Below are 21572 nucleotides of genomic sequence, written 5' to 3'. Positions count from 1 at the left end.
CCCAAGGCCCTGGACCACGGCTTAACAGCTCCCTCTTGCCAGGGAGAGTGGAGGCCATCCATAGCTGCAAGCCCCTGCTACCGGTAGGCCCCCTGCCGCCGGCAGCCCCTGCCACCTGCAGGACTACTAGTGGGATAGGATGGGGCTTCCTGGGCTTCCAGGGACCGCAGGGCCCCCAGTGTCTCTGCCTGTTGCAGGAGCAAGCATGGACTACCCTGGAACACAGGAATTCCCAACCCTGGTTGGACCCATGTGGGCACTCTTTCATCCGGCCAAGCTGCAGCCTGTAGGGCGAGGTGAGGGGTGCTGTGGGTGTGAAGTTAATGATGGGATTCGTGCCCTGACACCAGGGGCCCAGAACATGGCCACGGCACACTGAAGGGAAGAGCGAGGAGGGAGAGGAGAGCCTTACCCAGAAGAGTGGAGACCACCAAGGGAGGAGGCGAGAGCCAGCCCTTCCTAGGTGACTCCCAGGTGCCTGTTGGGCCAGAGCCCTCCTCCCAGGTGACAGGGAAGAGTGACAGAAATGTCTCCGACCCTGCTTGGGTGGTCTGCACAGGCTTCTGGGACTCCCACCTCCTCGTTATTCCTCCATCTTCCTTACCACCCTTGGGGAGCCTGGACCCAGAAGTCTTCCTGACAAGGACTTGGAGCCCCCTCCGAGAAATGACCAGCTAGGAGTGGGCCTGGGACCAGGATGGCATGCCCCGGGGTAGGTGGGAGTGGCACCGGGTGGAGGCTTGATGACACATCTCGCCAAGCCTTGAGGGGATACCTGGCCCAGCGTTCTTAGCCCCTGAGGACACCCACTGTGGCTTCTCACCAGGCAGATGGGCCACACCTTGTCATCCGGGGTAACTTTGCCCCTTGGCTGGGCAGGTGAGGGAGGGCAGCAGTCTGGGGGAGGCCCCTTGGGGAAGTGGACTCTCCTTTCCCACTTGGGCAGCTCTGGCTGTGAGTGTGCAGCTGGGGAGGCCTGACGAGGCTGAGTGTGACTGCCCAGCTCCCCACCCCTTCCCCCTCACCTGCAGCTGCAGCTCCAATGCCTGCACGTGCTGCAAGGACTCCATGGTTCCCCTGACTAGAGCTAGGACAAAGGGAAAAGAGAGGGGGGCAGGAGAACATCAGACCCCAGCCCTGCCCCGGCCCCACAGGCTCCCCAGTTGCTTCCCGAGTCCACACGGTCACCTGCGCTAGTTGGTCTGGCAGCTCCCACTGGCTACATCCACAGCACAGGCTTGAAGGGGCCTTAATTGCTCCAACCATGGGTCCCCAGGGGTGAGGAGAGCTCTTTAGGTCCCAGAGCAATGCTGTGGCCCCACCCACTCATTTTTCTGCTGCGGGCCAGCACTACTCAGCCTCAGGCTCAGCTTGCTGGTATGGGGCCTGGCCAGGCAGGGTGGGAGCAGGTGCCATGCCAGGGCCTCCAGCTCTCTGTCCAGAGGCTCTGGGGCTGAGAGGAGGGAGGAGCACGAGGCAACCCATGTTCCCTGCAAACTCCCTGTTCCAGGTAACAGTAAAGGCCCTAAGGGCAGCTCCATGGTGTTGGCACTTGGTCCCACCGTGGGGCCTGGGTCACCATGGGGCAGTGGGGCTTGGGCCCTGGGAAAGGGAGCAGTCCAGGTCAGGTGGGGTGGTCAGCTGGGTCAGTGTTTCTCAGTTTGCTCTGAACTCTTTTGCCTCTTTGATAAATGAATATTTCATCCCATCCTACTAAGTTATCTGACATTTCAGTACAAAGATTGCAACAAAAACACCCAAGGAATGGGGAGATGCTGCCTTGTTCTTTGTCCTCTGTGGCTCTAGGGTTAACTGGCCGATTCCCTGGGGCACTGGTCCCTGGGGTGCGGGAGCAAGGCCAGCAGCTCCCTGAGGCCCGCAGATCCTGACTCTGTGTCCTGGTTTCCTCCTCTGTGCTGTGCAGGGCTCTGGCAGTGGCAGGAGGAGCTGGTCACTGTAGTCACTGCCATAGGGCTGTCAGGGTGGCAGGTAGGCAGCACTGTCTGCAGCCCCTGTGGCCTGGCATGCACCTCGGGGAGCCTGCAGAGGGCCCTGGCCACCCTGCTGGGGCTAAGCTGGGTGTGCAGACAACGCCAGGTCCTCCTACGTGTGCCCTCCTCTGCGACAGACTGCATGAGTGACCCCAAGCAGCTGCTGCACAGAGGGACAGTGACTGTTGAGCTGAGCTGGCTCTCAGCCCAGGGGTCTCCCTGCAGGTCACCCTACCCTCCCTAGCCTCCAGCACACAGCCCATGAGGGCAGGGTTCCTGGTCCTGGGAGCTGCAGAGCCTTCAGCCTGGTGTCTGCCCCATGGGCCACTGGCAGGTGTGTCTTGACCACCCAGTCCTTCAGAGGTGGCCAGAGGCCCAGCTCAATACCTGGTTCACCTGTCCCGCAGTCCCTGGCAGTGTCATGGCCAGGTGGTGCCTCTACAGCTGCTGCCTGGCCTGAGGGCCCAAAGTCCTACAGGGAGCCACAGGGAGCATCCAGGGGCTGGCCTGGAGAACAGGGGAAATAGGCTGTCCCTAAGAAGGCTCCCTGCGGGTTTGGAACTTTTCCTTTCTTTTTTAAATCAACAGCCGAGCGCATGTCAGACCCATCAAATGGTTACACGGGGTGGGTTTGTTTTCACGCCCATTATCTCCAAACAATTTCAAGTGACACAGCCTGCCTATAGGATGGACTCCCCACTCAGGATGGAGTCCCCACTGTAGGATTGGGTCCCTGCTGTACGATGGGGTCCCCACTTAGGATGGAGATCCCACTTAGGAGAGAGTCCCTGCTATAGGATGGGGTCCCTGCTGTGGGATGGAGTCCTCGCTTAGGATGGGGTCCCCACTTAGGATGGAGTCCCCATTTAGGATGGGGTCTCCGCTTAGGATGGGGTCCCAGCTGTAGGACAGGGTCCCCACTTAGGACGCTGCTGTAGGATGGGGTCCCGCTCTAGGATGGATCCCCACTTAGGATGGGGTGCCCACTGTACAACAGGCTCCCACTTAGGATGGGGTCCCTGCTGTAGGATAGAGTCCTCACCATGGATGGGATCCCTACTTAGGAGAGAGTCTCTGCTTAGGATGGGGTCCCAGCTATAGGACCGGGTCCCCACTCGGGGATGGGGTCCCCACTGTAGGATGCAGTCCCTACTGAGGATGGGGTCCCCACTGTAGGATGGAGTCCCTGACACGGGGTGGGGGCCCCACTTAGGTTGGGGCCACCAGTAAGGATGGGGTCCCTGCTGTAGGATATGATCCCCACTGTAGGATGGGGTCTCCGCTGGAGGATGAGGTCCCCACTATAGGATGGGGTGGTGGGGTTAGGGGAGGGCTTGGTTAGTTGTTACATGGGAGCTGGTCCCAAGGCTGGCATCCAGCCCTAATGCCCAACTCTGCAATCTCTTCCCAATCCCCCACAGGCTCCTCCACCGACCTGGCAAGACAGGGAGGGGCACTACGGCTCCTGTTCTCACCAGCGAGGCCAGGGAGGCCAGAAGAGGGGTCCCCTCCTCCACCACTAGCGGTTGTGTTACAGGGAGAAGGTCCTGGTCCTCCCTGAAGGCTGAGTGGGGGATCAGGTGGTCGCTGTCTTTCAAGAACCCCCGAGGGCTGACTGCAACAGCCCTCAGAGAGGGCAGGGTGACCCAGGCTTGGAGTCCACACTGAGCTTGGGCATCAGCCATCTGAACCCCCCAACACCAACTCCCTTGTGGCTCCACAGCCAGGTCCCCACCAGCCTGGGAGGCCCTGATGCCCCCCATCTTTCCAGGGCCCCTTCCACTGAGGCCTGGCCCCACACTAAAGCACTGTGTATTCCCTGAGGGCTGCTGGCCAGGGCGCTGCCTGTCTACGCCTTTCAAGGGTCCCCAACCCAGGCTGGCCCCTCTGCCTGCCAGGGTCCAAGTGATACGCAGCACGAGGACAGAAGGAGCCTGTGAGCCCACTGTGGGCAGACGCCGGGCCAGACACAGGGGAGATGCTTTAACTATTCATGAAATAAAGGTGACTCTGTGCTACCCTGGGCTCACCTGAAAACTCAGGAACCTGTGAGTCTTCCACTTCAAACAGCAGCTCATCGTGAATTTGGGCGACCAACCTGGAAGACACGGAGGGGCAGGGAGTCACCCTGCGCTTCATGCCTTCTAGACACCGTGCTCTGTCTGCACAGCAAGGGGGGGCATCAGCCAGGGGGCACATTGGGGGAGTGTGGGGAGCTGGGGATGGTGCTGCCCCATCCTTCAAGGTTCTGGCACAGGGTGCCCGAGGGGATGTGGCTCAGTGGGGAATGGGAGGACCTGGCTGGGGACCTGCTGTCTGGGGTCACCCCAGCATCACCAGGACAGCCCCCAGGGAGGAGGGGGCACAGATTAGAAGTGACTAGTGAGTGGAGGCAGAGGCCCAGAGCAAGGGGCCACGCAACCCCCTATCCCGTCCTGGCCTGGGGAACCTGACGAGGGCATAGTGGGGAGGAGCATTTTGTGTCTGGAAGTCTGAGCAGGAGTGGGAGAAGAGCCCCCTTGGACCGTTCTGGGCACGGGGCCCTGACATGGATTTAGGAGGAGGCTCTCCGCTGACCACTGGGTTTGGGCCTGCTGTGATGGGGGGTAGAGATGACTCTGGAATGTGAGGGCCTCTTGGGAAGCTGGGGGCACCCTCACTTTGAAAACTAGCTTAGGGGAAGGTGTTGGGAGGGACAATGCTCCAAAAGCAAATTAAAAATTTACTTTTGAAGTCAAAGAAACACTTAATAAAACTTGGAAAGTACATCAAAATTCTAAAGCGCAAAACAAAAACCTCCCCAGCTCCCCGTCCCCAACCCCAGACGCCACTTGGGACGTCCCACCAGGACTCGACAAGCACCTTTTCAGAGTCAACCCCACACTATGTGCACAAGACCTCAGCATGTCCCTGTTCGTGGGTCCTGGCCCACAGCCTGGGCACCTCGCTGAAGCCCACACCTGGCCACTTCCTGCCAGAGACCTGCCCTCTCCTTGCTCAGCTCTGGGCCTGAGGGCTGAGCCCCACGGACTCCATCACAGGCTGAGAGAGGGCAGGTGCTCATTCTGGCTCCCACAGCTGGGCAAGTCCCTGTACTGGAGGCTGCCCTGGCTCCGTGTCCCTGCCACCCCCGGTGTGTCCCCACCCTTCCTGAGCAGCCCCCTCTCCAAACCCCTTCAGGCATCCCCCTCAGGGGTGGCTCTCCCTACCTACCTCAGTAGGGAGAGGAAGTGGGAGATGTGGGCATGGATGCTGTAGGGAAAGGAAGGAGGTGTGGGAGCAGGGGTCTTAAGAGGACTTAGACTCAAGTGACAGGGGCCGGCAGGTACAAATGTGTGCATGGGGCAGGGATGGACCCAGGGGGACACTCCCCTTGAGGGATCAGCTCTTGAAGCTCCATGTTGGCTGCACAGAACACAGCTGTAGCTGGCTTTGGCCAGCAGGTACCAGATTCGACAGGCTCTTTAGTAGGTGGGACCTGGGTCGGCAGATGAGGGTGGCTTGACCGTACACTCGGGGAGGGGTGTAGTGCGGCACACAGGACGATCTTGAGGGTCTGTGGCCCTCTAGAAAGGATGGTGGGCATCAGAGGGTCCCACGTGCTCTGCCCTCTGCATGACCTGGTCTCTGTCTCTGGGCTGGGCCTTGGAGGGCAGGGGGCACGTTGGGTCACTGCTGCCTGTCCACAGTAGGCACAGCATGTGCGGGAAGGGGCAGCAGGCAGACCACCACGGGCGGCAGCGCTATGGGCCCAGAGGCACCAGGAAGTTGGGGCAGGTGTGGTGAGGCCCATCGGCAACAGGTCGTCATGATGGTGAGCCCTGGCTGCGGGGAGGGAGCAGCTCTTTAAACCCAGTGCAGAGATGGGCTGTGCTGGCACTTTCAGTAGAAGATGCACAGGACTTGGGAGCAGAGATTTATAGGGGTCTACCCTGATCCATTCTTCCTCTTTCTTTGTCATTGGGTGGGGTGGAGCAAGGACTGTGTCCCCAGCTACAAACATTTCCCAGGGCTCTATCTCAGATGGGGTGGCTCCTGAGGTATATCCCTTACAACTTCCAGGAAGGCTCTTTATAGGGCTAACTTAGCCCAGAGTCAGGTACCCTTTTGACTGTCACTTTATCCTTTTGCCTGCAAGGCATGATGGCTGAAGCAGCCACCTCTATCGTGGCACCAAGAGGGAAAGGGCCAGGAAGCCAAGGGACCTTAGTCCTACTGCCCTGAACCTCTGAACCAAAGTCAGCAACTGTGGTGCTCTGGACTTCTCATGATGGGAGAAAAATCCACCTTTAGGGGTCTGACCGGCTGCAGCTGGGCTGGTGTTACTAGTGGCAAGTGCACATCCTCACGGGAGTGAATGCACAGGATATCATGCTGGGCCCAGACCACGGAGCAGGCTGCCGGCCCACAGGCCCCCGTGGCTGCCCCTCAGGGAGTGTGCCTGTGTGTTATGTGCAGCCTCTGGCCAAATGCTCTCAGCACTGCCCTTCCAGAAGCCAGACCAGGCTGGCAGCATTCGCTTTCTTAAACTAACTTCAAGGCCTCTAGTGGAGTCTTCGGCTCCCAAAGGACTTAGGTTTTTAAATGGGCAGATATCTCAGAATAGGCACTTGTAACTTTTTCCAGATTTAGCAGAAACAGTTTTCACACTTCTTGAAATTACATTGTGAAATTCTAAGCTGCTGGTGTGGCAGCAACCTAAGAATAGGTTTGAACTGCTAGTCACTTACACATCACTCTCACAGCTGACTGTGACATTACCATATTCCTAACTGGAAATTGGGGCACAGGAAAGAAGGAGAACTGGAGAGGCCCCTGCATGGGGCAGATGATCACAGGTGCCAGACTCCGTCAGTTCCCAGAAGCAAGCTGATCGCTAAGGTAACTTCCCATCCCACTGTCCTGCACTGGGATGAAGTAACCGAGGCCACACAGAACCGTGATCCCATGGGAGAACACTCTGGAAAAGGCTTAGCTCATCTGCCTGTCTGTGGCCTGCCCGGGGCAGCTCCCTTCTGGGCGCCCCGCAGTCCCTCTGTGCCCATCATGGTCCAGCCTTGAAACGGCTGTGTCCTTCCTGCCCTCAGAAGCAGGGCTCAGGAGGTGCTAAGGACTCTCTGCCTGCCACCCTTTCATCTTGGGAAGTCCAGGTCCTGCCAGCACTCACAGTCCATCGAGGCCACTCCCCACTGCTGGGCTGGTCCTCTCGCCTTCCCTGGGCCCCAGGCACCTTTTCCGCCACTTTCTGAGGCTGAGAGAACAAGTGCCCTGTGCTGAGCTAGGTCTGGACACAGGGTACCCTTCGGTTTGTGCTGCACTGTGAGGTGGCCAGAGGTCAGAGGGTTGCCCCAGTGCTGAGCAGATATCCCCGTCTTCCACAGACACCCCTCCACCGGCCCCAGGGCAAAGGAGCAAGTGTCTTCCTGAGGCTGCCACTGTCCTGAGTGGGGAGTCAGGCGGGGCTCCTGGTCCTCTCCATGGAGGGGCAGTGTCTTCCTGAGGCCACCGCTGTCCTGAGTGGGGAATTAGGCGGGGCTCCTGGTCCTCTCCATGGAGGGGCAGTGAAGGGAAAAGTGCAGCTTGAGGCAGGAGGCCCGGTGCTGGTCTAGCTCTGCGTGAACTTAGACACATTGCATCATGCTCTGAGCCTCAGTTACCCCTTCTCTACAGTCAGGTCTTGCAGCCAACAATCTCTGAAGCTTCTTTCTAGCTCTGATATGTTCTAACACCTGGAAAGGCCTTTTCACAGAGGTCCCGTGCTGGAAGAGACAGAGAGGGGAGCTGGATTGCCTGGCCAGTAGGCTCGCGAACACTAACAACTAAGCCAACGACCAAGTGAGTTCTCTGGGCAAAGGCAGAGCTTAGGGTCAGAAGCTCACCTGGCCTTCCTGTTTTGGGCCTGTGGGCAGCGAGTAGAGACTGTCCTGTGGCTCCAGCCCACAGGGGCACTTAGGGGCCACTGGATGAGGCTCTCGGGGTACCTGCTCCCTTTGTAGGACCATGAGCCCCCTGGTGATGCACTTCACTCACGCTGTTTCAGGCAGATACAAGCTCACACTTAGCTGGTATCTGCCCCTTCTAGACACAATCTAGAACCTTTTCTATTACTCGGGGGAGAACAAATCAAGTTCACAAAACACAGAGTATGAAATGCCCCACCAGAGTATGAAATTCCACACCAATATGTTTTGTTTCCTAAAACAACAAAATGCATTTTGTTATGAAAAGCATTTCCTAAAGACAGTAAAGGGCTGATAATAGAAAGATGATCAGCCATGGTGTCAAATTCCTGGGTAAGAATTGTTTATGCTCAGCTCAGGACTCTGTCACCAAAAAAGACCCCAAAGCCTCATATACCAACTGCCTTGATCAGTCCCACAAAAACCAAAAACGGATCAGACTTTTCTAGACATACAATATCATAGACGCAGAATAACAGTTTGGCTTTTGATTCCTGCCAAGATGGTGAGCTAGCACAGCCTGCTCATACCCCCTCCCAATTTACCCTACAGAAACTACAGAAGTGAGCAGGATGTATGGATTCAGGAACTAATCCAAAAACCATGAGGAAACCCTGGGATGGGTAGCTAGAGGCGTCTGGCATTGGTGTGTGTGTGTTTGGGAGGGAGCAGACGGCAGTGAGAGGCGGCAGGAGAAACTCAGTGAGAAGAAAGCATCTTCCATTTTGCACTTGCCTCTCTCCTCCTTGAGTTAATGCAGCAATCAGAGCCAGCAGCCCAGCGCCCAGCACAGGCACCAGCAGGGTGACTGGGGCAGTGCCTGTTGGGTCTCAGGCATCTGGCCTTCCATCCCTTCTCCCCCCCCCCTGGCTGCAGCCCAGGGAAGACCTCCTCCCCATGCTGTTTCTCCCAACGTGTAAGGTGAACCCTGGACTAGAGGAAGTGCTTGCAGGCCTGCAAAGGGGCGAGGCCCACAGTGGTTCTGTGGGGCTTGGGGACAGTCTCCTTTCTTCCCCTTTACTAAGATACCACCCCATAAACCCCAGGGCAGGCCCTTGTCTGGTGCTAACTTCTGTACAAAGTTGCTGAAATCACCGAAGTCAAAATGAACAGTAGGAAAGGTCTGAAGAAATATAGGAGACGGCTTCTTGAAGAAAGAAGGGAGCCCTCAGACAAGGAGAAATCATGCCTTGAGAATGTGAAATGATACCAGAAGCCAAGAGTAAATTGTAAGCTCAGATGGAAAAGGGGGGCCACAGGCAAGCAGGGGCCTGTGTCCGGAAGGCTGCACGGGGAAGGAGGAGGAGGAGGCCAGATGGCCTCTGTGCTGGTCACAGGCCCTCGGGGTCTTGGGGGAGTGAGCAGGGCTCCCCTGGGAGGGGGCCGGGGAGACAGCTTCACACTTTGCAGGCTAGAGAAGCTGCTGCCACCACTGACATGAGCTTGAATTCCTAGCAGTGGACATGCTGACCCATCTGGGAAGGGCATGTCTGCAGGGACGGGCTCATGCTGGCCTCTTTGAGGCCCCCTCTGACACTGGCAAATGTACATGGGACCAAGGAGGGAGGGAGCCAGACCTGGAGGCAGACACGCTCATTTCTCCAGCGGCCTTCTCTGTTAGCTGCCAAGAAGCTTCCAGGATTCCAGAGGAGAACCCACCCCCTCCCCCTGCACCCAGGGCCAAGGCCCAGGGGTGGGATTGTGGGGGGTGGTTCTAAGCTAGCAGAGGCTGGGCAAGGGCTCCTTGTCACTCAGCCACCCTGATGCTCAGGGTGTGTGCCCCATGGGGAGCAACTGAGGCAGAGACAGAGACTGGAGACAGTTGTGGCCCAGGGGCAGCAGTGGTGGAGCCCTCACCTTCAAGGTGCGTCTGAACATTTGCTCTGGGGGCAGAGATGGCAGCAAGGCAGCAGCAGGAGCTGGGAGTCCGGCACACTGACTGGGGTGGTGGCAATAACAGGGGTGGGAGTGGGGGCAGTTTGGAGCTCCTGTAACCTGTCTAGGGGCTGTGGGTTCTATCTACCTCCGGGGTGGGCAGCTTCACGTGGTGCCCTTGGGCTGTGCCTGAAGAGGTTCAGACGCATGTGAGAGGAGGGGCCTGGGGAGATGCATTTCTGCACCAGGTGACGCTCCTCAGGAGACCTCCTGGTGTGCCAAAGTGAATGGCCTGTGGTTACCACAGTTGCCTCGAGCAGGCCCTTGGGTGCCTTGCCCAGGCCAAGCGGGGAAGAAAGGGCTCCCCCAGAAGTGCTGAGAGGAACTCAGGCTCCAGGGAGTCCTCTTGCTTGGGGTTGGTCAGCTTGTCAGAATCAGGACCCGCAGATGGGAAATGGCAGGCATTGCTTCAGTCCTGGGAGGAGCATGCACACAGGCCAGCCAGCCCAGGGAAAGGCAGGCCCACGTGCAGGGCCAGGCCCTGGGCAGGTTGGCCACTCACTCACTGACCTGGCTGTCAGGGTGGGGGAAGTGGCCACTGCAGCGAAGATGTGGATCATGGCCATCTTACAGAGGTCCGCGGCTGAGCCTGTGGGGCACAAGAGGTTCTGTTTCATGAACAGTGTGAAGCCCAGGGCCCTGCGGCAGGGACTCAGCCAACAGGGACTGCCCAGCACTGCCAGCCTAGGCTGGCAGTCTCTGTTTGCTACACTGCGTAACGCACGACTCTACGTCCAGCAGGTTGCAACAACCCAGATCTAACATCTCCCGGCTCCTGCAGACCAGGAGCTCAACGTGCGTGGCTGAGTCCCCTGCTCAGGGTCTCACTGGCTGAGATCAGTATGTGACCTGGCCATGTCCTCAGCTGGAAGCTCGCTAGGGAAGACCCACTTTCAAGTGACCTCAGGTTGTCAGCTAAATTCATTTCCTTGTAGTGGAATGACTGAGGTTCTTGTTTTCCTGCTGGCTGTCAGCTGTGGGTGCTTGCCATGGGCCCTCTCCCCGACAAGCAGTTTGCTCCTTCGCAGCCTGCAGGAGGGCATCTGCTGCTGTGAATCTCTGACTTTGACCGCTAAACCGTCTTTCAAGGGCCCACCTGATTAGGTCAGGCCCACCCAGGATAATTCCCCTTTTGATTAACTCAAAGTCAATTGATTATGGACCTACATGTATCTGCAAACCCTCTTTTGCCATGTAACATGACCTGATCATAGGAGTGATATTACAGCATATTCACAGGTTCTGCCCACACTTGGGGTAAGCACATGGGGCATAGAATCTAGAATTCTGCCCACTGCACCAACTAGCAGAATGACGCCAAGCATGGATCAGGCTCAATCCAAGTTCCCACCACCCTCCAGCTGAGCAGCCTTTCAATCTCATTGATCCTTAGCTTTCCAAAGTATAAAGGGGGCTCCGATACAGCCTCCTAGGTTTTGGTAGGGATAAATTACACCAGTCAGGCATTTATTCATCCAACACTGTGTCAGGCACCCTGCAAGGTGCTGGCCAGCATAGGGGACATGCCTATTCCAGTGCCAGGCACATAGTGGGTGTCTTAATTGGTTCTGATCGTGGGAAACAGACTGAAGTTCAGGTTTCCATTGGCAGTTTTAAACTGCATTAGCTGTTCCTGGTTCCTAAGGTAAATGAAGAAGTACAAGTCCTCAATGGACTGCCTTCCTCCACTGCCAGGCAACGCCCCCAGAATACTGATTTGCTTTTTTCCCATGAGCATGGCAGGAATGCTGGACATGGAAGTCTGGTCTCTGAGGCCGACCTGCTGGCTGTGAGGGGCCTCAGGGCCACGAGAACCCTCTTCTGGGATGGGTTGTCAAGTTGCCTGCTACTTTAGGAAAAGTGCACAGAGCTGGAGAAACAAGGAGGAGGGAGCCGGGGTGGAGAGAGAACAGAGTATGGGTGAAGGGGAAACCCAGGGAGGCAGGGGCTCCGGGGCTGGTCTTGTTGGCTGACTGTCTGCCCACGTGGAGGCAGAACTTTCTTGTGGGCACTGTTTGTTCCTGGCGCCTAGTTGAGCTGAGCACTGATGTTTGTTAAGTGGATGATTGGCAAGTCACTTGTTCAGAGACTCAGATAACACAGGGCGGTGGCTCAGCTGGTAGATGAGCCATCCATGGTAGCTCGATTCTGTGGCCAAGCCTCCTAGCCAGCTGCTCACAGGAACATATCTTATGCACAATTCTTGCTGGAAGGACTCTCTAAAACAGCTTCAGTGCCACCTTGCACACACCTCGCACATACCTAGTGAACACGCCCTGCACACACCTAGTGAACAGAGATACATGGTCATGACCTGACAACTTCTTCACACTTGAGAACCTGCCTTAGAATCAGAACCATATCAGGATTTGGAGGGCTGTCACCCTCCTTAGCTCTTGTCTGAGTGGTTACACCGAGAGACAGGATTTCCGAAGATTCCGTACTGAGCCCAGGCCAGACCCTAGCAATCGCCCTGCCAGCTGCTGCCAACCCCCCTGTTCTCCAAGGGAAGCACAGAGGCTGAGGCTGACCGGGCAGCGCCGCCACACCTGCCTCTCTGCAGGATTTGCTGGGGCCCTGACTTTCGTGCTGCACCAGTCCAAGCCTGCTCCGTGTCTGCTGGGGTCCCTGCCCATTTTCTTGTTGCAGAACCCCACTCTGGAGGCAGGGTGGTGCAGTAGCCGCCCTTGGACTGGAATCCTACCTCCAGGCTTCCTCCCTGGGCCCTGGAGGCCTCAGTTCTCCATCTGTGACCTACGGGATCACAGATGGGGGTGGTGCCCAACTCCCAGGTTACCCTGAGGCCTCACAGGGACAGCTCATGGCATGCAGCGTGGGAAGCCTCTGATTATAGCTGTCTCACATCACCTCCACGCAGAGACTTGAGCTATTTGAATACTGTGGCTAAAGATGATTATGGGGTTTTCATAACTATAGGCAAACAATGTGTCATCAGTCTTCCAGCCCGCCTCCTGCTGAGGCCTGCGGGATGTGGAGGGAATGCTGGGTTTGGATGCCAAGGTCTCATACCTGCCAGGCATGAGCGGGATGATGGAGAGCCCCAGGCCAAGAGTCTAAGGACTGAGCTCCAGGCCTGGCCTAGTGCTGGCTGGATAGACTCCTAAAGCCTCAGTCTCTCATTTGTAGATACAGGGACAGCATTGCTTCAGACAATCTTTGCGGGGAAATGTCATAATTATAAAGATAACCAGGTACTGAGCACCTGCCGTGCGCCAGGCGTTATTTCACCAGCATCTCCAGGCAGGACAGGAGCAGGAAATATCGTGACAATAATCTAGTGGGTGTCACTCAAGAAGCAAATGGATGCAGGAGGCAAGCTGAGGGGCTCTGGGTACCTTGCACTACAAAGTTCACCGCCTGCCGCTCTGCTTGTGCACGGAGCTGCTGGTCTTGTGCACGGATCCTGGGCAGTGGTCTCCTTCTGCCCATGATGGACGCCACATAGCCTGGGTTACACGGAGGAAAAGCAGGGTGAGAGGCAGAAACAAACAGGCAGTGTGGTGCGCTGGTGGACCATCCTTTGCGGGCATGGATTTCCTCTGATTATGTCCACGGGCCCCAGCAGGACCCCTCATGGCTGCAGCACTGAATCAGAGCGCTGCCAGGAGCCTCACCCAGAGGCCTCCTGGTCTGTCTGTTCACCAAGTGGGTTCTGTGGTGGGAAAGCGAGGACAGCAATAGGGTGGCCTTCACTTGCCTGGTGGCACATTTTTGCACTTCTTTCTGACTTCTAGCTGCACTTAGACCTGACATAGGTCAAGAAAGGACAGTTTTTATATTATAGAGTTTGTAAAAGCTGCTTATGGGACTTGGGTACAGAAGTCATTTTGGACTGTGGTAGCTGGAATGGGGAAGAAAGGCATTAACTCATATTCCATTCAAGGAGGGGGCTGATGGCCTGAGTTGAAGGTCATATCCCCACAGATGAGGGCAGATCCAAGTTTCGTAGGGCCTGAAGCCTCCACAATTTGGGGATCCTTTTTTATTTATTTATTTAAAGATTTTATTTTATTTTTTTCTCCCCAAAGTCCCCGGTACATAGTTGTGTATTTTTAGTTGTGGGCCCTTCTAGTTGTGGCATGTGGGATGCCACCTCAGCATGGCTTGATGAGCAGTGCCATGTCCGTACTCAGGATTCAAACTGGTGAAACCCTGGGCTGCCGAAGCGGAGCATGCGAACTTAACCACTCGACCATGGGGCCTGGCCCCAGGGTCCTTATTTATTTTCTTTTTAATGCTGGGGAAGATAAGCCCTGAGCTAACATTTGTTGCCAATTTTCCTCTTTTCTTTTTTTTTTAATATGAGCTGCCACCACAGCATGGCCACTGACATATGAGTGGTGTGGTTCTGTGCCTAGGAAATGAACCTGGGCAACCGAAGCAGAGTGCCCTGAACTTTAACCACCAGGCCATCAGGGCTGGCCCTGAGGTCCTTTTTAAGAAAATAAACACAAACATGCTGCCTTGGTTGAGTATATTCCTGATCAGAGAGGACTTCTGTTTTACTAGGTATTGGTGAGAACTAAATCCCCAACTCATGACTTTACATGTCTAAGGACTGGAAGAATTTCCCACCATACCATAATTATAAAAATGACAATGGACTGAGTGCCCACTATATGCCAGGCCATATATATAATTAAAGTCTCCTAATAGTGACTGGCAGGGAAGACAAAGAGAGCCCGTGCTTCTGACTGGGAACATTTCAGTCTGTGCTTTTTAACATGTCTAGTGATTTTTGACTGGATGCTGGGTATTGTGAGTCTTATGTTGCTGAGTGCTGGAATTTGATGACTTCGTTTTGAGATTGCCAGGCAGGTCCAGGTTACTTGCTGATCACCTGATTCTGTTGAGGCCTCTTTTCAAGCTTTGTTAGGGTGGGTTTAGAGTAGCCTTTAATCTAGGGCTAGTTTAGATCTACTACTAAGGTGTGACCCTTCTGGGGTCTCTATTGAACATTCCAGATGTCCAGCAAGGACTCTCGACTTTGATGGTCAAAATTCAAACATCTCCTTGCCCTGTGTGAATTCTGGAATTCTTCAGCCTGCTGCTCCCTAGAAATTATTCTGCTTAGTCTAAATTCCACTCTCTTCACATGTATCTTAGCACTCGAAAACAGAGGAGTCCTCTGAAGATTTATGGAATGCTTTCTCTGCATAGCTCCCTCCCCTCTGATACTCTGCCTTGCAAAATCCAGCTGCCTCTGCCTCCCCAATCCTAATCCTTGTCTCCTTCACCCAGCGAGACCACTGTAATCTGCTTGGGTTCCCCTCCTGCACTGTGGTCTGTGCCTCTAGAGACAGGGAGCTCAGAGGGCTCACCTCCTTTGTTCCTTTTCTCTCAGAGACCAGAGTCATATACTGCTCAAGACCCAGTGTCTGAAACAATTGCTTCATATATATTGTCCAGCTTTCTAGTTGTTTATGGTGGGAGGAAAGTATGAACCTAGTTACTCCTTTGTGGCCCAAAGTGGAAGCCTCTGCTCCACACATTTCAATCCTGTTTCTCCTCCACTCAATTCTTGCAGTGCTGGTGATCATCATTCCAGTTCAGGCTGTGAGATTACCTCTAGCTCTGCACCCTCATGATGTTCAGGGAGTGGTCACGGGGTGGAAGGAATGCTCCTGGAAGCCATTCCCTATGCCAGGATAATTAGCATCCTTCAACCACACATGGAAGAACCAATAAGCCACAGGAATATCCACACTGAAATATGAGTTAAATGAGTCACCAACTTGACTTCCCCTTAGCTGGATTCCAAAAATGGCTGTGGCCACTCCAATGCCACCTGGCAGTGAAGGGAGCACGGTGGAGGAAGCTGGAGAGGAAGAGGCAGCAGTCTTAGTCGATTGCAGTTAAAATGCCTTGGTTTTGCCGATTTTACAAAAGATGTGACCATGTGAACACATTGCAGGTCTTCTCACAGGGACTTGGGAGGGGCCCTAACCTTCAGCGTCATCAACATCATGGTATATCTGCCTCATTCACCTGTTCCAACCCCAGGGGGGTCAGGTCTGCCTGCGTGGAGAGCACATGCTCATGGCCCTCCACACAATCTCCTTCACGCCTCTGTTCTGCAGCTGTTGGTCCTGCCTTCTTGGCATCTCTTACCTGTGGTTCTCCCTCCATCCCACCATTTATTGAGCGAACACTCCCATCACCTCTAGACTAATCCCCAGGTGTGCTAGCTCTGACCTCAGTCTCTCCTCCCAATTTATTTTCCACACTGTTGCTGGAATAATTTGTGAAAAACAAAACCCAGGTTCTTTCCATGGCTTGAGGAGCGCCACTCAGGGTCTGGGCTCCACACCTGCCCACATCCCCACCTGCCCACTCTGGGCACCAGTGCTGGTTCTTCCTGGCCTTTCATGTCTCGGCTCAGGTCTCACCTCCTTGTGAGGCCATGGCTAATGGCCTTCTTCAGGGGCCTCCCTCCGTTGCTCACTGCCTCAGCATCCTGTTTGTTTCTTTCACACGCAGGATCCCATCTTTCTGACACTGTCTGAATGTACTTGTTTACTTGTGGGTTACCTGTCTCTCCATGAATTGTAACTCAGGAGAGCAAGGACCTCATATCCCTGGCATCAACACAGTGCCTGACATGAGATAGGCACTCAACAGATGTTTGTGGACGAATTCAATGATTGAGTATTTCTTTACAGTGTCCACCCAGAAGTGTAATTGCTGGGTCAATGGGTGTGCATACTTCACATTTGGATCCTTAAACCCTGTGGCCCTTCAAGGAAGTCAAGTAAAGGAAGGGATGCAGAGCCAAGTAGCCCGGGAGGGCGCTGGCTCTAGGCCTGAGCTGCCTGGGGATGGGTTCAAGCCAGGCACCACCCATTAGCTGTGTGAACTTGGGAAGCTACTTAACCTCTCAGTGACTTGTTTTCTTCATCTGTAAAATGGGAATAACGATACTGCCCACTTTTTAGAGTTGCAGTGAGGATTACAAAGTAAGGCAGTTTACGGAAAGACATTGGAATTCTGCCTATGGTTGGTGCTACATAAGTGCCTACATTTTTATTGTATTCCCATCTACAGTGATACTGGCTCTATATACTCTCATCAACACTAGGTTCTATCGCTACTTTAATGTTTCAAAATTGATAGTACTTTATCTTTCCAAATTTTGGGGCTCCTGGGTCCAGGAATGGTCAGGGCCTGTGGGGCTTCAGCGAGGATACAGGGTGGGGCTCACACGGCGGAGCCTGAGGCCTGTTAGATACTCCCCAGGGGATGGAAACAATTTGCTGGGTTTCCTGTGCCCCACACCAAGGCTGCAGGGAGCTGGGCGCTGAGTGTTCCCAGTGCGCATGGAGGACCCCACGTGGGCTAGTGCCTGGACGCACGGTCAGGCCCAGGAGGAGCCTGTGGAGGAGCCACTGGAACTTATGGGCTTGTGCACGGGCTCCAGAGAGAAAAGTCATCATCGAGCCTCTGGGAGAGTCCAGAAAAGCCTGAGGGAACGCGCTACAGCCATCTGGGAAGGTTGCTGCCGAGGCTGCTTCTCCAGCTGAGGTCATTTTTCAGTTTCAAGTGTGTGCTGGGTTCTCTGCTTTCCCTGTACCTATCACAGATCCTATTTCCTGTTGTCTACTTCATGAATTTCTGCTCTTTCATGTATTTCCTTCCTTCTTCTATCTTTACTTTACTCTGCTGCTCTTTTCCAAATGTCTTGTGTTGAATACAACCCATTTATGTTCACATATTTCTTTCTTTCTTATTAAAATACTTTCTTACAGTATTCCTTCTCCTCTTAGTGAGCTGTCAGCTTGGCCATGTTCCATAATTTCTCATGTGAGATAGTTTTACTGTCATTTATTCCTAAAATGTTTACAATTTTCTCGAGACTTCTTTTTTTCTTTTTGGTGAGGAAGATTCACCCTGAGCTAACATCCGTGCCAATTTTTGTATGTGGGATGCCTCCACAGCATGGCCGATGAGTGGAGTAGGTCCACACCTGGGATACAAACCCATGAACCTGTGCTGCTGAAGCGGAGTGCGTGGAACTACAACCACTTAACCACGGAGCTGGCCCCTTGAGACTTCTTTTCTTTAATTCTAAATCATTGAGGAGTGCAATTAATTTCCAAATAGGTAGATGGATGGATGGCCACACATGTGGATAGAAATAAAACTACTTTTTTCCCCACTGTGGTCACAGAATATGTCCTATTTGATATTCGTTGGAATTTGTGACCAAATTGTAGTGAAATTTTATAAATATATCACATTCATAGGAACATATGTTCTCCATTTTTAGGTGCAGGATTTTTTTTTCTCTCTCTCTATCTATCCATCTATCATTTTCTAACTCGAGCTTCTTAATTTTGTTGCCTCAAGCAGAGGCTGGCTCTGGACCCTTCTCATGTGGGGGTTTTTGGTCCCATTTATCCAGCAGGGGCTGGACACTCACCCAGTTCCCAGCTACCCAGTACCCAGCCTCCATCAACTTCGCTCCACCCTTCAACTCACTACCCTCCCATCTGTCCACCCACCCACCAGAGGAGCAGGGGCCAGGAGACCGCCCAGCTGCTGCAGGCCAGGCGTGGGAGAGGGACAGGGGCCAGCCACTGGCTGTGGCTGCAGCTGGCTCACCTGTCTGGTGACATCGGGCAATGGTTGCTTGGGCAAAGTCCTTGATTTTCTTGTACTTCTGCAAAAAACTCTCCAAAAACCGGGCAGCTTCCTGAACAGTAACTCCAAGGCAAGCAGCAAGCCTCTCTTTCCCTGTATGAGCAGAAACAGTCAAGATCAGAGGCAAGCCCTAATTCACACCCAGCAGGGACTGAGAGCATAAGCTGCCAGGCAATGACCGCTAGGCACAGAAGTGAGCCAACAGAAGGGCTCTCAGAAGACTTGGCGAGTCAAGGTCCAGTTGGCACCACTGTCTCTTCTGATTGGTCAGGATGGTGTTGGCTTTGACTTTACACCTGAGTGCTCAGTGCCGGTCAACCTGGACTGGGGCCTGTTAAACATTTATTTATTCAACAATATTAACTGAGTGCCTGCAGGTGCTGCAGTTGAAGCTGTGAATGAAGTACGTGTAGTCTCTGCTCTCAGCCTGTCCGGAGGGACACCTGATTCTAGAACAAGGGTAAGCTGGAGACGGCCGCCGAGGAAAAGAGGAAGGGAAATTCCATTGCCAAATATGAGAAAATGGTACTTAGGAACTCCCATCCTTGGGATTTTTATTTTTAGACAAACACTTTTGGGCCAGACCAATATTTGGTTCCTAGAGGATGCAGGTCTTCTTGTGAAGCTTCTTATAGCAAAGTCTCTGGTTGGGACAGTACCTCAACTGCCAGGATGGCACCCTAAGTTCCAGTGCAGCTTGCTGGGTACACACAGACCTGGGTCTGAGTCCAGCCCTATCACCCATGGGAAGTTATATGGGGCCTTGGGGAAGTTACCTGACCTGCAATACACTCCGTTTCTTCACCTATGACTTAGGAACACTAGTCCTTACCCTCAAGGGTTGGTAACGGAACCACATGAGCCAAAGCAGGTAAAGCTCCAAGCAGAGCCTGGCTTATACTTGGTACTCTATATGCAGTCATTCTCTCCCATTTTTCTCCAGAAAAGAAGAATAATTTAAACAGAGAACGAGGAGCCCATGAAGACAGGTATGGGAGCCTTGCTGGACAGTGGGATCATGGGGAAAAGCCCTGGGCTCCTACGGGCTGTATCAATGGAGGAAACCCCAGAGAGACAAGTGGCTAAAGACCTGAATTCCTGGGAGAGCATGACCAGGACAAGGAATGGGTGGGCTTGTTGTCCTCTGCACTGGGTCAACTCTGGGGTCACACTAGAGAGTATCCCAAGGGGCCTTCAGACAACATGGCCCAGAAACCATAGCCACAGGGGTGGAGATGTGGGGTCTATGAAGACCAGAGAAGAGACCTCCGAAGGAATGGGATAGATTGACCTCTCAGATTCAGTCCTCTCTTCAGCCAGGCCACTCCTGGCCCTGGCCAGCTGATGCTTTCAGTGGTTCTAGCCAGAGTGCTCACATCTTGGGAGAATGAAGGGGCAGATGTTTGCTTCCATTGCTTGTCCAGGAAGAGTGGGAAAGGCTGGGGTGCCCTGTGCTCCCCAAAGATTCTCCCAGCAGAGAGAGCTCTTGGAGCCCTCAGTTCTTTCTCTCTGCCCAGGCCTGCCTGACTATTCTATGTCACTCGGCTAGAAGTGAAAAAAACCTCTAATTCCTTTTTAGGGCTTAATTAAGACCATATGATAGCTTCATGAATACATTATACTGAAATAATCCATTGATAACTCTTTCTGTGACATTCCAATCACTGCTCCTCAGCTATGGCAGTCTAATGGAAAACCCCACTGGCTTTCAGACAGGAATCAGATGGTGGCTAGACATTTCAGGCTGGTCCAGCCGGGTGTGACCCTGAGTCTTTTTATCAGCCAAAAAGAAGCCAGGACTGCTGTTAAGCCCAGTGAGTGAATTTTTATTTCTGATATTGAAGTTTTCAGTTTTAGAATTTCCATTTGGTTCTTTTTAATTCCTGAAATTCCCTTTTTTTCATTCATGATGAGCATATTGTCCTTTACATCCTTGAATTATATCATTATATGATTATAATAGTGACTTTAAAATCCTTGTCTGCTAATTTCAACATCTGGGTCATCACAGTATCTGCTTCCATGATTGCTTTTCTCTTGAGAATGGATCAAGTTATCTTATTTCTTCATATGTTTAGTAATTTTGGATTGTGTCCTGGATATTGTGAATGATATGTTGTAGACACTCTGGATTTTGTTACGTTTTTCTCAGAAGCACTGATTTTTTTTAAAGGGGTAGTTAATTTGGCTGAAGTCTAACTTCAAATTTTGTCCCCCTGCAGTGGGCAGCAGGTGAAATGTCAGACCAGTCTTTCAGCCTTAGCTGGGCTGTTTGAAGTCTAACCTACTTATGCATAGTTAGAGGTCAGGCAGAGGTTTGGGCAGAGTTCATACCCAGCATTTGGTGTTCTCCTTTGGCTCTCCTTTCTGAGATTTCTCCCTTTGCTTTCCAGATTCTCTGGTTGCTTCAAACTCGGTCCTCTGGTTCTTCAAGCTGTTAAGACTATGGATTTCTATCAGAGTTTTAGCCACCCATAGCACTAACTGAGGCTTGCCTTCAGATGAAGAGCTATAAAATGGGAAGCTTACCCTGTACCATTTCTTCCTTCCAAGTGTCAACCCACCTCCAATTGCTGTCTGCTTTTGGTTACTTTTCAATACCTTTAGGTAGTCGTTTATTGTACTTTTTCCATACTTTATATAGTTGATATCTGTTGGAGGGTGGTCTGACGGGAGCTACTTGGCCATTACCAGAAGTCACACTTCTTCTTCTCAATATCTGTGGCTGAGAAAGAATTCTTTTCCTTTCTTCTATCTAGCTGTCGGGCTGTCTGAAGGGCAAGGTCCCTATCATGAAGAAAGCCTATTTACAGGAGAAGCAAGTGAAGTGGCAACTCCAAAAGAAGCAGAGACTAAGACTGAGATGGAGGAAGAGGGTCCAGTCAGTTCTCCAGGCCCTGGATTCTTGCTCCCTTGCAAGTGGGTCTCGTCACATTCAAAGGCCACTGTCACAGGACGACTTCTGGCTCTGTGAGGGCTTCTGTTCCAGGCCTCTTGTCGACTGGCCCCTTCTTCTCCCACAAAT

At 53.4% G+C, this 21572-nt stretch overlaps 1 protein-coding gene across 10 annotated transcripts in view; it reads right to left on the bottom strand.

The window, feature by feature from the left end:
- The window catches only part of POLN (DNA polymerase nu), a 174943-nt gene that overhangs the window by 767 nt on the left and 152604 nt on the right, over window positions 1–21572 (bottom strand). For 6 of the 10 annotated variants that reach the window (XR_011437649.1, XR_011437650.1, XM_001489088.7 and 3 more), the window contains 5 exons: window positions 18509–18640; window positions 13243–13353; window positions 10397–10475; window positions 4022–4089; window positions 1026–1087 (listed from right to left, as the gene is read on the bottom strand). Coding sequence is in view for 7 of the 10 variants with exons in the window: in XM_001489088.7 (XP_001489138.5) it covers window positions 1026–1087; window positions 4022–4089; window positions 10397–10475; window positions 13243–13353; window positions 18509–18640 (452 nt within the window). In the remaining 3 variants the exon portion in view is untranslated. The remainder of the gene's footprint in view (window positions 1–1025; window positions 1088–4021; window positions 4090–10396; window positions 10476–13242; window positions 13354–18508; window positions 18641–21572) is intronic. The other 4 variants (XR_011437648.1, XM_070264054.1, XM_070264055.1 and 1 more) reach the window with 2 other exon arrangements.

Source organism: Equus caballus, chromosome 3 (assembly GCF_041296265.1).
Source record: "Equus caballus isolate H_3958 breed thoroughbred chromosome 3, TB-T2T, whole genome shotgun sequence".
Classification (NCBI taxonomy): domain Eukaryota; kingdom Metazoa; phylum Chordata; class Mammalia; order Perissodactyla; family Equidae; genus Equus; species Equus caballus.
The sequence above is the reverse complement of the archived record's forward strand: the minus strand, read 5'-3'. Positions and strand labels throughout refer to the sequence as shown.